This window comes from Pezoporus occidentalis, unplaced genomic scaffold (assembly GCF_034315485.1).
Source record: "Pezoporus occidentalis ecotype Australia unplaced genomic scaffold, CSIRO_AGI_Poc_V1 ctg65, whole genome shotgun sequence".
In the NCBI taxonomy this organism is placed as follows: domain Eukaryota; kingdom Metazoa; phylum Chordata; class Aves; order Psittaciformes; family Psittacidae; genus Pezoporus; species Pezoporus occidentalis.
In genome coordinates, this window is record NW_026915998.1 from 2564664 (window position 1) to 2580308 (window position 15645).

The 15645-nt window shown below is 43.6% G+C and overlaps 1 protein-coding gene across 2 annotated transcripts; it reads left to right on the plus strand.

The window, feature by feature from the left end:
- The first annotated feature begins 5780 nt into the window (after positions 1 to 5780).
- On the plus strand, positions 5781 to 11896 carry SLITRK2 (SLIT and NTRK like family member 2). Of its 2 annotated transcripts, none has more exons than XM_062640483.1 (2): positions 5781 to 6016; positions 8430 to 11896. In XM_062640483.1, the coding sequence occupies exons 1-2, from the start codon at positions 5919 to 5921 to the stop codon at positions 11044 to 11046; spliced, it is 2715 nt and encodes a 904-aa protein (XP_062496467.1). In that variant the 5' UTR covers positions 5781 to 5918; the 3' UTR covers positions 11047 to 11896. The 2 variants fall into 2 exon arrangements, with proteins under 2 accessions (XP_062496467.1, XP_062496466.1); XM_062640482.1 differs by lacking the exon at positions 5781 to 6016 and adding an exon at positions 7739 to 7961.
- Positions 11897 to 15645: the final 3749 nt, after the last annotated feature.

Consider the following 15645-nt stretch of genomic DNA (forward strand, 5'->3'; position numbering starts at 1 on the left):
AAAAACCCCACCAAACAAAGTAAGTCCTTAGTTCTCAGAGGCTTAACTTTCCTATCCTTGGAAAACCAGGAAAGAAACTTTCTTCCTAAAAGCTACATCACTGTTCTTCATTTGTTTTTATTTTATTCTCACTTATTATACCCCCTTTTCAGAGATAAACTGCTTGTTTTTTTCAGAGTAATTTCTTCTTTCCTATTGACTGAAGATGGCTTTTTGAGTAACTTCTTGAGTAACTTGCCATAAACTAGCTTCACCTCTGACACCAAAACTCACCATCAGTCCCACAACCTCTTTTGCATCTCTATAACTTTACATGGTGAAATACTCACATTGAGTCTATGCTGCAACAAGACTTTGAAACAGCCCTGCAAATAATGGTGAGTGACTGACCTGAAGGGAAAATGTTTTCAAACTGTAGGGCTATTCCAATCCATTCTCATTCGATACTGTAGAAGCCTACAAAACAACAAGGCAAATGCTTAAGAACATGTCCCACTCCCACCTCCTGACAAAGGCAGTGGGGTGAGAAGCCAAAAATCAAAATTTCCAGTTTTGAGCCAAATTCTGATGTGGATTTTTCTGATAGATAACAATGGATGAGTGTGGTGGGTTAACCTTGTCTGGATGCCAGGTGCCCAGCAAGCTGCTCTATCACTCCTCTCCTCAGCAGCACAGGGCAGGTGGGGAAGAATTAAAAAAACCTCATGGGTCAAGATAAAGGCAGTTTATTAAAGCAAAAGCAAAGGCCACACATAGAAGCAAACTACAGCAAAAGATTTATTCTCTACTTCCCATCAGCAGGCAATGTCCAGCTATTTCCGGGGAAGTAGGGCTTCGGTACACATCAGCTGGTCCTGAAGACAAATGTCATAATAATGAATGCCCCCCTTTCTCCTTTCTTTTAGCTTTTATTGCTGAGCAGATGTCATATGGTATAGAATATCCCTTTGGTCAGTTTGAATCAGCTGTCCTGGCTGTGTCCCCTACCAAGATCTAGCCTACCCCCAGACTACTGGTGATGGATGAATGTTGGAGAGACAGCCTTTATGCTGTGGAGCACTGCTCAGCAGCAGCCAAACCTCTGGTGTGTCAACAACACCTTTCTAACTACCAACACAAATCACCGCACTATGAGGGCTGCTACAGGGAAAATTACCTCCATCTCATCCAGACCCAATGCAGTGAAGCTAGGCTGCAACTTTTCCTCTAGGAAAGCAATTTCCAGTACTTACTTCTGCTGTAGAAGCGGGAAACTAAAAATCTCTACCACTTAATACGTTTCATCAAATCTGGTTCAAAATATTTGTGAAGATAGGGGACCTTGTCTGAAAGCCAGACATATTCACATACTGTGCAGACACATAACAGCACAATTACATTTCTGTTAGGTGAAAACAGGTGAAAAACACAAAAGCCAATGACTGCCAAAATCTTTCCACAGTCAGCAACTGTTCACAAATATCTCTTAGGAATAACTTAATGGAAAGAATTTGGGGGGGGGGGGGGACATGGACTGTGAAAAAGTACTAGGTTTTTTTCCATTCACCCCATTTTTTTCTGGAGCAAAACCAGAAATATGTGACCTCTGTGCATAATGACAACTCAATGACATGGCTTTCATCCTGAATATGGAATATGAAATGCTCACCGTGAGCTGCTCAAAAATAATCCTCAGGCCATGATTATTCATAGAAATTATTTGGTGAGTAATTTCAATTAAATAAATTCAAGGAATCAGGTAAAAGAGGCTAAACTAATAGAATGTATTATTTATAATGAATAATTCATTTTGAGGAATTTTCCCCCCCACCACTGCAGAAAGCCAACTCAAGGATAGGGTACTGGAGTCCCACTTAAGCCCTATTTTGAGGTCTTAATTGGTGGCTTTCATGATGAATCACCCTGGGCTGGCCCTCTGCCCAGGACTGAATTTCACCCATTCCTCCTGTTCCTCACATATTGCTAGATATGTCATTAGCACAGTGGGATTTGAATTTTTTCAACTTTACTGCCATAAAAATAATGATACGGGAAGATTTCATTATGTTTCTTTTGCTACTAATAGGCAGAGGGAAGAAACCTCTCATATCAACCCTCCAGACTTTCAACAGTGAACATTCATCCTACCCATACAGCAACTGCATTATGCAAATATGAGCCCCATTACTAAGGCATGTCCATTCAGTAAAGCAAGACAAGATAATTTCAACAAGACTCTCTGAATTACTAAAAACACTTGTGTGCACTTGTGCTTGCATGATGGGACATTTCCAGTTAAAAGCATTCACAGTATGTAACACGTAGATTATGACTCTGAAGAAATCTGAAAAACTGCACTTATAAATGGTAATAGTAAATATTACTGTAGACATTCCTCATCTGAAATGAAAGGAACAATAAATCCATTGCTGTTTTAAAGACAGAAAAAAACTCCTTTTTTTTTTTTTTTTGTTTTTGTTCCTGATGTCCAGCAATGTCATCACAAAGTATCTACCATCAGGAAGATTCATCTCACTGTTTCTATCAATCAAAGAAAAAGACCTATCGACATGATGAAACAAAGCACTTCTGAAAATATTTAACCCACTCAATAAGAGCTAAGTGCATGCTTACAAGTTAAAACATTTGTTCAAAGATCTGATCCAAATCCCACTGAAATCAAGTCCTTCCACTGACACCAAAGGGTTTTGGATCAGACACATTACTTTGCTGAACAGGATGAATACATCCATAAATATCAACTGTCTTACAGTACTTTGCTTGGTCATGTGCTAAAAGATGTGTATGTACAAAGGGAGGGGAGATTTGGTTTTCTGTGCAAGAAAGAAAAAAAGGGCCAAAGCTAAAATAAAGCGCAATCCTAGTTACATAGTGGTGAGTCTGTCAGTAACCTCAGTGCACAGGCTATCTAGGATACTTTATGACAGACAGTTTCTCTATCACATTTCCTGCTGAAACCAGTATTACTGCTATTATAACTCTCAAAATCACTTGCTATTTTTAAGAAAGTTAGGATTCCACATTAATGATACAAAACATTAGAAACTGATAGTTATATGACTGTATTTTGCACCACCAGTGTAAAATCATGCTGTGCTGTTACAGAATGGATTGCCCCAGATATACTGAAACAAATCATGGCAAAGCCTCTTCACAAAAAATTATGTTGTAATTAGGTAATGGGCCTCAAAAATGTGTATCCTTGGCCAGAGTCTGAGTCCTTGCAGGAAGCAGCAACTGAGGGGAAGAATTACGAAGCATGTTGATTTTAAGGTGTAGTCCATTAAATTCTTCTCTTTATACAGCAGGTAGTCATGAAGTGCCAGTAAGCAATATTATGAAGTAGACCATGGCTCTCCCTATCTTTGAATTGTTGAGGAAAATGGGGTTACAAATTGCATCTGGAAACCAATAAAACTCATTACAGGTAACAGCAATGGCAATTACTGACTGCCAGCAAAAACCAACCCAGTAGACAGCATACCCTCAGAAGCCACTGTCACTCAGGAGTGCCCCTCTGTCCACAGATTGGCACATCCATTGGCTCTCCTTCCACAGAGCCTTCATCACCAGCATTTCTCTCCTCTGCCTCTCCTGTGCATGTGCTGCACCCTTTTGCTGTTGCTGGGAGACACAGGTGAGCAGGGATGGATGTTGTGGCCATGGAGGATGCAGTCTGCCCATTCCTTCCTCCCTGTCTTTTATGCTCACGCTCCTTCACTAACCCCTTGCCTGTCCCTTGCCCAAAGAAAGCAAGCGAAAGCCAGAGCCTTCTCTTTCACCCTCTCCTTTTCAGCATACTTTCCAGTTCTGCTGGATGAGATAAAACCTTGGATTACAAGTAACAATTATTTTTCATACTGCGCGCTGCTAAATCTGGAAACTGTTTATTTCCTTAATAATTACTTTTAAGTGAGGCACAAAAATATCCCACTCATAGTACCGGAAACGTTCAAAAATGTACATCTTCACAAAGTGAGAACGTCTCCAGCTACAAAAAGGCACACATACATACACACAGTCACACAGAGAAATATCCCCTGGGAAAGCAAGAATATAGGGTACTTGTTGAATAGTAGTGATGACTTTCTCAGAACCTTGAAAGCTGACATGGTGTAAGCATCTTATATTATGCAGCTCAGAATCACAAATGAGGAACACATGAAATCACCAAACACCTAAATTTACGAATTCCCATTGTTTCACCACATATGTTTTGTTCCCAAAAATAAATTCTGGCATCTATTTGTACTACATGAACAAATCCCTCCTTACCCGTCATCAGCACCCAGGCTACCTTGTAGTGTCTAATTATCAGTAAAACTTAAATCCTGCTCTCCATCCAACTCACAGAGATTTTTGCTTAGTTTCTTGCTGCTTTTTTATTCTTTATTCCGTGAGACTTGGTGGATATGTTTATTCCTTCATTTATATACAGAGAAACAGAAACAGACTAAGTGATAAGATGTGCAAGTGGTGTTTAGCACCCACCTGCAGATACAATAAGGAGAAAGAAAATCATCTCCACATTTCTAGACTTACTCTGCTCCTCACTCAGAAGGACAACAGCATGATGTGCATCAGGCAGGAAGGGCAATGATCTGTGCCAAATGTGATGTGCTTATGCTTCATGCCATGGTCTGGCGTTTTTCCCCCACCGCCCCCCCTGCCAGCAGATAGACAAAGTGGTGGCTTTAGGACCATGCAGAAGCCAAGAGCTGCTCTGGTGTATGCACCAGCAAAGGACTAACACAGATTATTGAAGTTGGTATCAGACAAGCATTTAGTTCATACTTGCACTGCAGCAGTCTGGGAGTGCCCCATGGGAAACAGGTATGGAATAATTAAGGGTTCTTAAGCCATAAAATATTGCAGGGATATATGACAAGAATAATACAAGGACAAAAATTTCAAACTGAAGGCAGCCAGATGCAGAGTTGTAGAGAAAGCACCATTTTTTCAACCTGTGGGAGATGAAAGCTATTGGCAAACAGTATGGAAGATTTTCATCATAGGCAACTGCTAAAATAGGCCTGGATATGTTACCAGGTTTTCAGTTTTGGGTTGGTTTGTTTTTTTTTTTTTTCATAGGAAGTTTGAACCAGTTTAAACAGGAATTCATTCAATTTAGCTGACTGCCTGGGTTATGCAAGATCCCAAAGCCACAACGGTTCTATTAAGCCTTATAGTCTATGAATCTGTAAGTTTATGAATCTATACTTCATAACTTTGCTCCAAAAAGGAAGATGAGGGAACACTGCAAAGTGATTAGGGAAAAATTTAAACCTTCACAATGCCTACACATCAGGCTTAACACTGAGTTTTCCCAAACCCTCATAGGCTGCTGCATCAACCTGCCTCCTGGCCTTCCATTTCTGGAGACTCCCAGATAGTCATAGCCTGAAAATGTTCCTGTATTCAACATGCAAAATAAAAAGGCAGTAAAACAAGCAGGGGGAAAAAAGCTGTTCTTTTATACTCTGTGTTTTTAATTGAAGGGATTATAAAGCACTTCAGGCATGCTGAGAAATCATGACTTTGTTCCCAAATAAAAAGCTGTAGCTATTTTTTTTTTAAATCCTTGCTCATCCTCCTCCAACAGCAGTTATTATATGCGTGCATTTGCAGTGTAATAGAATCAGTATCATCTCTGTGTCTTATTACTGTTGCAATCCCCTAACATGCTGTTCCTTCCATCCCACATGAATCTGGTAATTACTGCTGAGGCATGCCATGCGTACACTCTCCCTTCCAAGGCAGCATTAGCAGTTACCACAAACACATCTCCTGCGTACTAGTAAACACCGGCAAGTGGGACAGTATCTGTTGCCCCATGAGCCACTTCCAGGACATGATCCTTGCTCACCAGAAAGCTGCATGTCACTGAAACTCACAGACATGAAGCAAACGTACGCTGTATGATGAGAAATGCACTGGATTTACTTCTGCCTTTAGCTTCTACTGTGTGTTGGAGCGAGACCTGTGAGTGCTGGCTACCTCGTGCAGGGCTACTCAGGTGAGCCAGTTGAAGGTAGGTTACAGAAAGGTGTGTGTCTCTGTGTCAGTGTGGGCAGGTGTGTGTATGAATATGCTCCCTTCAGAAAACCAAAAAACATTAATCTGGGTCTACTTGCATCTTCTCATTTTAGGCTCATGCCCCTACACTGTGTTAGAAAGGTCTGAAAAACAGATTTGCTATGTTCTGTAACTAGTCCAATTTCACTCCCCAGACACCATCATCTGATGCTTAAAGCAGAAAACAAGTGAAAAATCTCACAGAATAATAACCTGGCTGGTGGTGTATTAGTGTTGTGAAACCTCAGATCTGCTACACATATCTTTCCTGATCTTAGCAATTTTTGCTCCTGAATTTAGCTGGATAAAGAGAGTTAGAAATTGAGCAGCTCTGAGTGCATTTCAGAAGCCACATCTTGTTGAAATTCATGCAGCACCACACCAAAAGCGTGCTCCAGTGTGGGATGCTCCTGCTTTTTCCACAACCTCTCCAAATTTTAGATAGGGAAGTTGCAGCTGCTTCAATCCCAAGTGCAAACTCCAGCACTATTCCTGCTCAACAGCACTGTGAAGGCAACTGTGCTGGCCGCTGCAGGATGTCACCTTTTCCTGTCTCATGAGCCTCATACAAATAGACAATGCTCTTAGACTGCTCCTCCTAAAATGTGGGCTCTGATACTTAATGGCTAGAGACTAATACAAGATAACACTACCACTTTTGTCAAGTCCAGCACTCTCTTGGCAGCAAACCTCTGTGCTTATAGGCTAAGTGAAGTGTGTATATATTAGCACTTTAAAAATTCACTGTGGAGTGTCTTTGTTTTTCCCAGTTTGAACTCAAAGTTTTACCTTCCAGATAGACAGAGATCAAGAGCAGCCATCCCTTCCCCCCAAACAGATCTGTGCCCAGTGCATGGTGCTTAACAGTAACCCACATCCAACAGCTTGTTCTTTTTAAAGGCAGCCAAACGCTCTATCATAATATTGCAGGCTGGCAGTGGGACTAAGTCTAGGCGGTGCGGATGATCGCGTTAGATGTGGTCGTAGCGGCTCAGGGCTCGGATGAGCATCCTAGAGGGTGTGGGATCCGGGCACAGGGCTGATCGCCCTCCCCCGCCTGCCCAGCCTGGTGGAAGGTGTTCAACTTCCCCGAAGGTGCAGCAACCACCAGTGCGCTGGACGAGCCCGGCGCGGCAGCCCGGGGAAGGGAGCTGCTGCCGCTGGAGCGGGGTGCAGATGCTAACGCCAGATCCGGGTTTCGCAGCACCGCTGCTCCTAGAGCCAGATGGTGCGTGTGTGCGCTGCATGTGGTGCGAGTGTGCGGGTGCGCGGTGTGCGCGCGCGGTACGTGCGCGCTTGCCGGCGGGCTCGTGCCGAGGAAGCTGCGTGACTTACTGCCTATTTTGAGGGCACGGACTGGGGACTCGGGCCCCAAAATCCTCCGGACCCAGGTAAATCCACCCTTTACCTTGTTCCGCTCCCGGCTCCGAGTCCCCGCGCTGTCCTGGCCGCGGCCGCAGGTGCTGTCAGGGCGCTCCCACGATGCGCGGCCGGGCCGGGAGCGGAGCCGGCTGCGGGAGACACCGGGGAGGGGGAACCGGGGGAAACGGGGCGGGCTGGGAAAAACGCGGGTCCCCCCTCCCGCCCCCGTGTGACGTCAGCGCGGCTCCGCGCGGGGCAGCCGGCAAAAGCGGCGCGCACAGCCGCGCCCCGCGCACAACCGCCCGCGCTTCGCAGCAGCGGCGCCGCCGCCGCCGCTCTTCGGTTCCCGCCCGGCCCAACTTCACGCCGGGACGGGACGGGACGGGACGGCGGCTCCTCGCTGCGCTCCAACCGAGCCGCGCGGTGGGCGATGCCTCTCGCCGCCGGGCGCCTGTCTCCAGGGGCGCGGCGGCACTCGACGGCGGCCCCTGCCCCTGCTGCCCCCTCGGGTGCCCCGAGAGCAGGTACGAGCGGAGGAGCGCGGGGGGAAGCTCGGGGAGAGCGGTTCGGGAGCGCCCCGCTGCCGGGAGAGGGATAAATCACTGATGGGTTTGAAACGCGGCGGTGAACGGGACCGGGCAGCGGGAGCGGGACTGCCCCGGGCCGGGCTGGAGGGGACGGAGCCGCTCTCCATTCTGCCGTCGACGTAGGGGCGGCGGCTGCGGCTGGCGGAGGGGTCGGGCGGGGTGGACAGCTCTAGGGACCCCGGATTTCGGAGCGCTTCCCGACGGGGCTTCCCCCACAGCGGCTCCGCGGGCGCTCCCCGAGAGAAGGAGAGGTGGAGAAGGGGGGATTTCACAGGAGTTTGCCAAGCCTGTGCCTTGCCCGCTCCTCATCCTCCCAACTTCCCAGCTGTGCCCTCCCCCTGCAGCCTCTGCCCCCGGCTGTTTTCACTGGGGATTTCTTCTTTCTCTCCTTACCTGTCTTAAAAGGTTTGACTGTAGGTACCGAAGCAGGGATCGACGGCGCATAAAGATGCTGAAGGGTGTTTGGTTGCTCAGTTTGTTAACAGTGGCTGGGATCTCGCAGACAGAGAGTCGCAAACCTGCCAAAGACATCTGCAGCAAGAGCCGCTGCCCTTGTGAGGAGAAGGAGAACGTGCTGAACATTAATTGTGAAAACAAAGGATTTACAACTGTCAGCCTCCTCCTGCCACCACCATCCAAGATCTACCAGCTGTTTCTCAACGGGAACGCGCTGACACGCCTGTTCCCCAATGAGTTCGTTAACTACTCCAACGCTGTGACCCTCCACTTGGGCAACAACGACATGCAGGAGATCCGCACAGGGGCCTTCAGTGGCCTCCGCACCCTCAAAAGGCTGCACCTCAATAACAACAAGCTGGAAGTGCTGAAGGAGGACACATTCCTTGGCTTGGAAAGTCTGGAGTACCTGCAGGCTGATTACAATTACATCAGTGCCATTGAGGCGGGGGCCTTCAGTAAGCTGAACAAGCTCAAGGTGCTGATTCTCAATGACAACCTCTTGCTGTCCCTGCCCAGCAATGTCTTCCGCTTCGTACTCCTCACTCACCTGGATCTGCGGGGGAACCGGCTGAAGATGATGCCTTTTGCTGGTGTACTGGAGCACATTGGAGGCATCATGGAAATCCAGCTAGAGGAAAACCCTTGGAACTGCACCTGTGACTTGCTGCCACTCAAGGCCTGGCTAGACACCATCACTGTGTTTGTGGGTGAGATAGTCTGTGAAACTCCTTTCAGGCTTCATGGAAAAGATGTGACCCAGCTCACAAGGCAAGACCTCTGCCCTAGGAAAAGCTCCAGTGATTCAAACCAGAGGGACAAACATCCTGTCCTCTCAGACCCACACATTTCGAGGCTGTCCCCCACAGCCAACTCTGCCATCAATCCCACCAGAGCCCCAAAAGCCAGCCGTCCACCCAAAATGAGAAACCGCCCCACACCCCGTGTCACTGTGTCGAAAGACAGACAGATATTCGGACCTATCATGGTTTACCAGACAAAGTCTCCTGTGCCCATCACCTGCCCAGCTGGTTGCATCTGTACTTCACAGAGCTCAGACAACGGCTTAAATGTGAACTGCCAGGAGAAAAAGATAAGCAACATTTCTGATCTCCACCCTAGGCCAACCAGTCCAAAGAAACTTTACCTTACGAGTAACTATCTGCAAGTCGTTTATAAAAGCGATCTCGTAGAATACAGCTCTCTGGATTTGTTACACCTAGGAAATAACAGAATTGCAGTGATACAAGAAGGTGCCTTTACAAACCTCACAAGTTTACGTAGACTTTATCTTAATGGCAACTACCTTGAGATTCTGTACCCATCTATGTTCGACGGGCTGCACAGCCTGCAATATCTCTACCTAGAGTACAACGTCATTAAGGAGATCCTGCCACGCACCTTTGATGCTCTGAGTAATCTTCATCTGTTATTTCTCAATAATAACCTGCTCAGATCCTTGCCTGACAATGTCTTTGGTGGCACTTCCCTCACCAGACTCAACCTTAGAAACAACCATTTCTCACACCTGCCCGTGAGAGGAGTCTTGGACCAGCTCTCAGCTCTGATTCAGATAGACCTCCAGGAGAACCCTTGGGACTGCACATGTGACATCTTGGGGCTGAGGAACTGGATAGAGCAAGTCACTGACCAGAACAACCAACAGTCAAATCCTCCTGTAGTTATCAATGAAGTCATATGTGAGTCTCCTACCAAGCACTCTGGAGAGCATCTGAAATTCCTGAGCAAAGAAGCCATCTGCCCAGAGAACCCCAATTTGTCAGATTCTTCTCTCCTCTCCATGAACCAGAACACAGATACACCTCATCTCCTTGGTATCTCACCCAGTTCCTACCCAGAAATACACACCGAAGTTCCACTGTCTGTCTTAATTCTAGGCTTGCTGGTTGTGTTCATTTTGTCAGTCTGTTTTGGGGCAGGACTGTTTGTCTTTGTCCTTAAGCGCCGGAAAGGGGTGCAAAGCATGCCCAGCAGTGCAAACAACTTAGATATAAGCTCATTTCAGCTCCAGTATGGGTCTTACAACACTGAGACCCATGATAAAACTGAAGGACATGTTTATAACTACATTCCCCCTCCTGTTGGACAGATGTGCCAAAACCCAATCTACATGCAAAAGGAAGGGGATCCAGTTGCCTATTACAGGAATCTCCATGAGTTCAGCTATAGCAATCTTGACCACAAAAAGGAAGACCCCACCAGTCTTGCATTTACAATCAGTGCATCTGAATTGCTGGAAAAGCAGTCCTCACCAAGGGAACCAGAGCTTCTGTATCAAAACATTGCAGAAAGGGTCAAGGAACTCCCCACCGGGGGATTAGTTCATTATAACTTTTGCACCTTACCGAAAAGGCAGTTTGCCCCTTCCTATGAATCAAGACGCCAAAACCAGGACAGGATAAATAAAACTGTTTTGTATGGAACTCCCAGGAAATATTTTGCAGAACAGTCTAAACCCGAGCATCCTTTACTCCAAGGAAAGCTACAAACAGAACCAGACTACCTCGAAGTTCTGGAAAAACAAACTGCAATCAGTCAGCTGTGAGGGGGGAGGTGGGAGACAAAGGAAAATTTTTAAATGAACTCAGCATCACATTTCACTGAGCCTGAACTCAGTGCTGGTGTCATCTGTGGCATTCCCAACATTTCCACTTTTTAAATTGGAGAGGGAGTAAGACAGAAATGGAACCCTTACAGCATAGCAGGGATATGGTGTTGCTTTTGCAACATTCCCTTTAAGTTATTTCTATGTCTCTCTCCTTTGACCCTTCTGTAGGAACTGTCACTGCAAATGTATGTTTCTGTAATAGATCTTGCATAATTCTTTTTGCTTTGGAAAGAAATGAGGAAGGGGTCTTTGTTTTTTTTGGTTTGTTTTTTTGTTTGTTTTTTTTTCATTTCAAAGTGAAAATTTAATGTATTATGTAGAAGATCTCCAAAGATCTTTTTTTTTTCCTGGACTATGACTTTCTTTTGTAAATAATAATATACGGTACTGCTGTTTCAATTACCAAGTATAGCCACTGGGCGTCACTTTTTTGTGTTAAAGTGCCTTTGCACTTTAAGTACATTATTACTTAATTGTTGCTCTTAGCTTTGATAAATTGAACCTATTTTAATGTGTTGTATTTTTGAAATTAAAAAAAATGTAAAATAGATCTATATGTCAGCTGCATTAAATCAGAAAGTTTGATTTATAGGAAAGCTGCCCTTCTTTAAATGAGTCTAGTTCTAGGACCTTACAGACTTAAATGTAAATTATTGTTTTTTTTTTCCCTCTAGGTTTGTTTAGAGTGATTCACTGAAATCAACTGAGAGGATTTAGCAATGGACTAGAGGTTATCAAATGCCTCAGCTGGGAGTAATAGCTCATTAATAAAAGATGTTTAACACAATGTCATAGTGAACTGAACGATTAATGCGCTTCTTAATACATTGCATTGCAGCTCTAACACAGTAATGTTCAGTGGTTTAAGATTATTTTCATACTTAAGATAACATTACTCATTTGATGCACTGAATTAGGAACTTTTCTACATTTTATGACTGAGTTTATATTTGTAATTTTTGTGGGGCTGAAATTAAGATGTCTTTTTTCTGCCAGATACATATTTTTTTCATAAGCAGGGGCACCAGCAGGGGTCATCCCACACCTCATTAAATTTATTAACATACAGGCAAATGAACCAATACCAAAAGTAAAATTTGAACCTGGGTCTCTGGAGTCCTCAAATCAAGATAGCAGAAATCAGTACGTGCATCACACTAACATTCAGTAGTCTGAACTATGTCAAGTTTTCAGCCTCTAAAGTAAAAGTAATATTGCAATAATTCTCACCTACTAGAAAAAAAAAATTAAGTGCAGTATCTTCAATTTATATGGTGTTCTAAGTTAACTGAATTCCATTCTCAGCATTGGTTTTCTTAATACCATCAGTGAACAAATGCAGTGAGTCTTCTCCTTTCCCATTAACTCAGGCCCATTTTGCTTCACGCTTTACGTTATCACCTTCAATTTACATTTCCTTCCTGGAGAATATTGAAACCATTTTTATTAACAAGCATACAGTCAAACTTTATTAAGCCTTATTAGCTTCTAAATAATTTTTAGATGCAAACATTATTGTGCAATTTAAACAAACAGCCTTTATTTACAACAAAACCAGTTTTGTTTTGTCTATTGTAAATCCTTATGCAACTGGGATGGTGATCTGCATATAAAGTAGGCCAGGCTTTTCAATTCCTTATTAAAGCAATTGATGGGGTCTGAAAGAAGCACACTGTTTCCTTTTCATAAATAGGTTACTGCACATAATAATCCTTTATTATCATGCGGAGATTGAAGTGGCCTCTGCTGACTGATTTTTAGAGCCTTACTATAGTTAATAATACAGAATCTACAATTTGAGAAATTTTCAGCAATAGCATTTGAGCTATAAATAACTACAATCAATGTTGTTCTCATCAGGACTTTGCCAAAAGGAAGTTGCTTTATATTTAAGAGCTAAAGTGGCTTTGCATGTGTATTGCCAGATATCTGAGCCATTCAGTAAACTTGTCTTCTAATGATTTATGTGACATCTGAGTACATTAATATGCTAACATGTCAATTCTTTATGTTTAGAGTCCATAGCATCTATGGCTGTTCATTAGATCAGGTTTAAATCTGAAGTGCTACAATGAACTACTGAAGAATCAGTCTACAAAATGGTCTCACTTCAAGAAGGAGGCGAAATGGTATCACATTAGTCGAACTTGGAACGTTTGACTGGAATAGCATCCGTCTTTGAGTGAGGTACTTGTTTGAAAGCTTCCAGTAGTGATTGTCTTATTATGGCTCCTTTCCCTGGGTAATTAAAAGCATTTGCTACTGAAACACTAAAAAAAGTATAAGTATTATTTTAAACAGATTAACTCTTTCCAGGTATGATTTTAGTATTACCTGCAAAACAAGTTCCATGTTATATCTGGCACTCTAGCAGTTAGCATATTATTATTTATTATTCTCTAGTGAACTAGAAAAAATTACAGGGGTTTTTGTTCAGAAAAATGCCAATTTTCCCTACAAAAATGTTTCCAGTTTTTTAGTTCTTGCAAACAATGGAGTTAGGGAATTGATTCTTTTAGAAACTTTATCTTATCTATTCTTACTGTTTGAGTCTCAGACTGTCTTATCATGCTTGTTTTGGCAGCACAGCCATATTTTACAGAGGTTGCTGTTGCTTTATACTTTCTCAGCTTTCCTAGTGAAATTTATTCAGTGATGAAATTTGATTTTGCATCACCAGTGCCAACTTAAAAAATAATTATTGCTGCAGGTCTTTTAGGTTTGTTTTTATACCCTTCAGCTGACATCTATTAAGCAATTTTTTTCATAGTGTGTCTAGGTGAGAGAGGAGGAGATTTTTTTTCCAGTTACGCTTAAAGAGATTTGTTTAACAGGGAAAGTGTGTCGGCAGCTGCTCTGTGGAAGGTCTCTGCATTTCTCTAGCTGTGCAGCCCTGGAAGGTGCCGCTTGTTAGGGGAGAGCTGCTTGCCTGGCTAGGGGCTTAATAATGAGTGAAAATATTTTCTTTCATAGTTTGAAAAGTTCAACTATGAAAATTATGTAACCAGGTTAGCAAAGCATCTTTTTTTTTTACTCAGGAAAATGGGATGCAAATAGTTTTCTTTCTTTTTAGTCTTTTTTTGTGAAAGTGGGTGCAATGACCTTTACAGAAACAGTAACAGTGCAGACTGTTAAAACTCGGCAGTTATCTCCAGTGAGAATGAGGGGCAGTACACTTCCAATGCATTAATACATTTTTTTAAGAGATCTTTCTGTATAAACATGAAATAAAGTTTATCAGTGGTCTTAGAACCTGGATTTTAGTAAGTAACTTTAATGGCAAAATGGAGAGAGGTGCTAACATTACACCACTGTGGCCAGATTGCCTTGTGGTTCCTAGTCAGGCATCTGTCTCCTAGGATGATGCTGTGGCTTTGCTAGCTACACATGACATTTTAACTGCCTTCTTTTTTTCTCTCTGCAAAACAAATGCTGCTTTTCGTAAAAGGCTCCATACTTTCTATCTGAGTTCTAAAGCCTGCTGCAGAGCCACTCCAAATGCCTTTCTGCAGTCTCTCCCGTCACATTTCATCCGTTTCAGGTTCTAGCATTTGCTCAGTTCCTACCTCACCTCTATTACCTGCTTCCCAAGCCCTTGCTGTGTAACGCTCCAACCTTTCCCCTCATGTCTGTCCCTCTGGCCTCTTCTTTTCTTCCCTAGCTACTTCTGGAGGACCTATTACAGCCTTCAAGGGATTTGATATCCCTGCTCCACAGAGAGCTCAGCCCTTACCTCCTCCTGTGACATTGCTGAGTAGCCCTATGTGAAATGAGACACCTGATCCCAGTGGTACTCCTGGGGGGGGCATGCTGGAGAATGGTCTGCACAGCTACTCACTCTTCCACTCATTGAGCAGAGAAGTGTAAGATCAAGTAGCATTTCGGCTTCCATGTGCCAACCTTGGCTATGCAAGCAGCATTTCCGCGTAAGAACAAATGGATGAACTATCTGAAACTACTGGCATCACATCACACTTTGCTGTAATTTCAGTGAGTTGTCTTCAGCGCAGGTTAATCTTGCCAAAATTAGCTACTACTCAAACTGATTGTGTAGGTTCTCCAGAGTAAATAGCAAAACCCAGGCCATTCAAATGTGATTTACTCCCTCCCAGAATATATGGCATGAATTGGGCTATAGATATGCCTGCATTTTTCCAGCTACTGTAAAGAAGATATATGAGGAGCACTGATTAGACATCTAATTCCCACATAGCTGGAGTCAGCCCAGCCTGATCATTTTCTAACATACCCACATGCAACATATACGCTCTGATGAGTATCTGCTAGTCTCTATGCCAAGACATTTCCATTCAGTCCATGAGAGAAATGTTCCCCAAGGAGTTCATAACCTGCTTCAGTCAAAGGCATTGTGCTCCTCATACTGATAGAGAACTATACAGCAGGGTTTAGCTTGGTTTTCTTTTTCTTCCCGTCAATACTTAGGTTTTTAAAATAAAAATCAAACTTCTTTAAGTCAGAAGCTGTAATTAGTAGTGTCAAAATAAGGATACCAACAAGTTAAATTGGCTAAATAAA

Bases quoted from the DNA above. Each gene is read 5' to 3' on its own strand.
- SLITRK2 (XM_062640483.1), top strand. From the start codon at position 5,919: ATGATGAGAAATGCACTGGATTTACTTCTGCCTTTAGCTTCTACTGTG. The intron at 6,017-8,429 runs GTGAGCCAGTTG...CTGTCTTAAAAG, and splicing joins CCTCGTGCAGGGCTACTCAG to GTTTGACTGTAGGTACCGAA.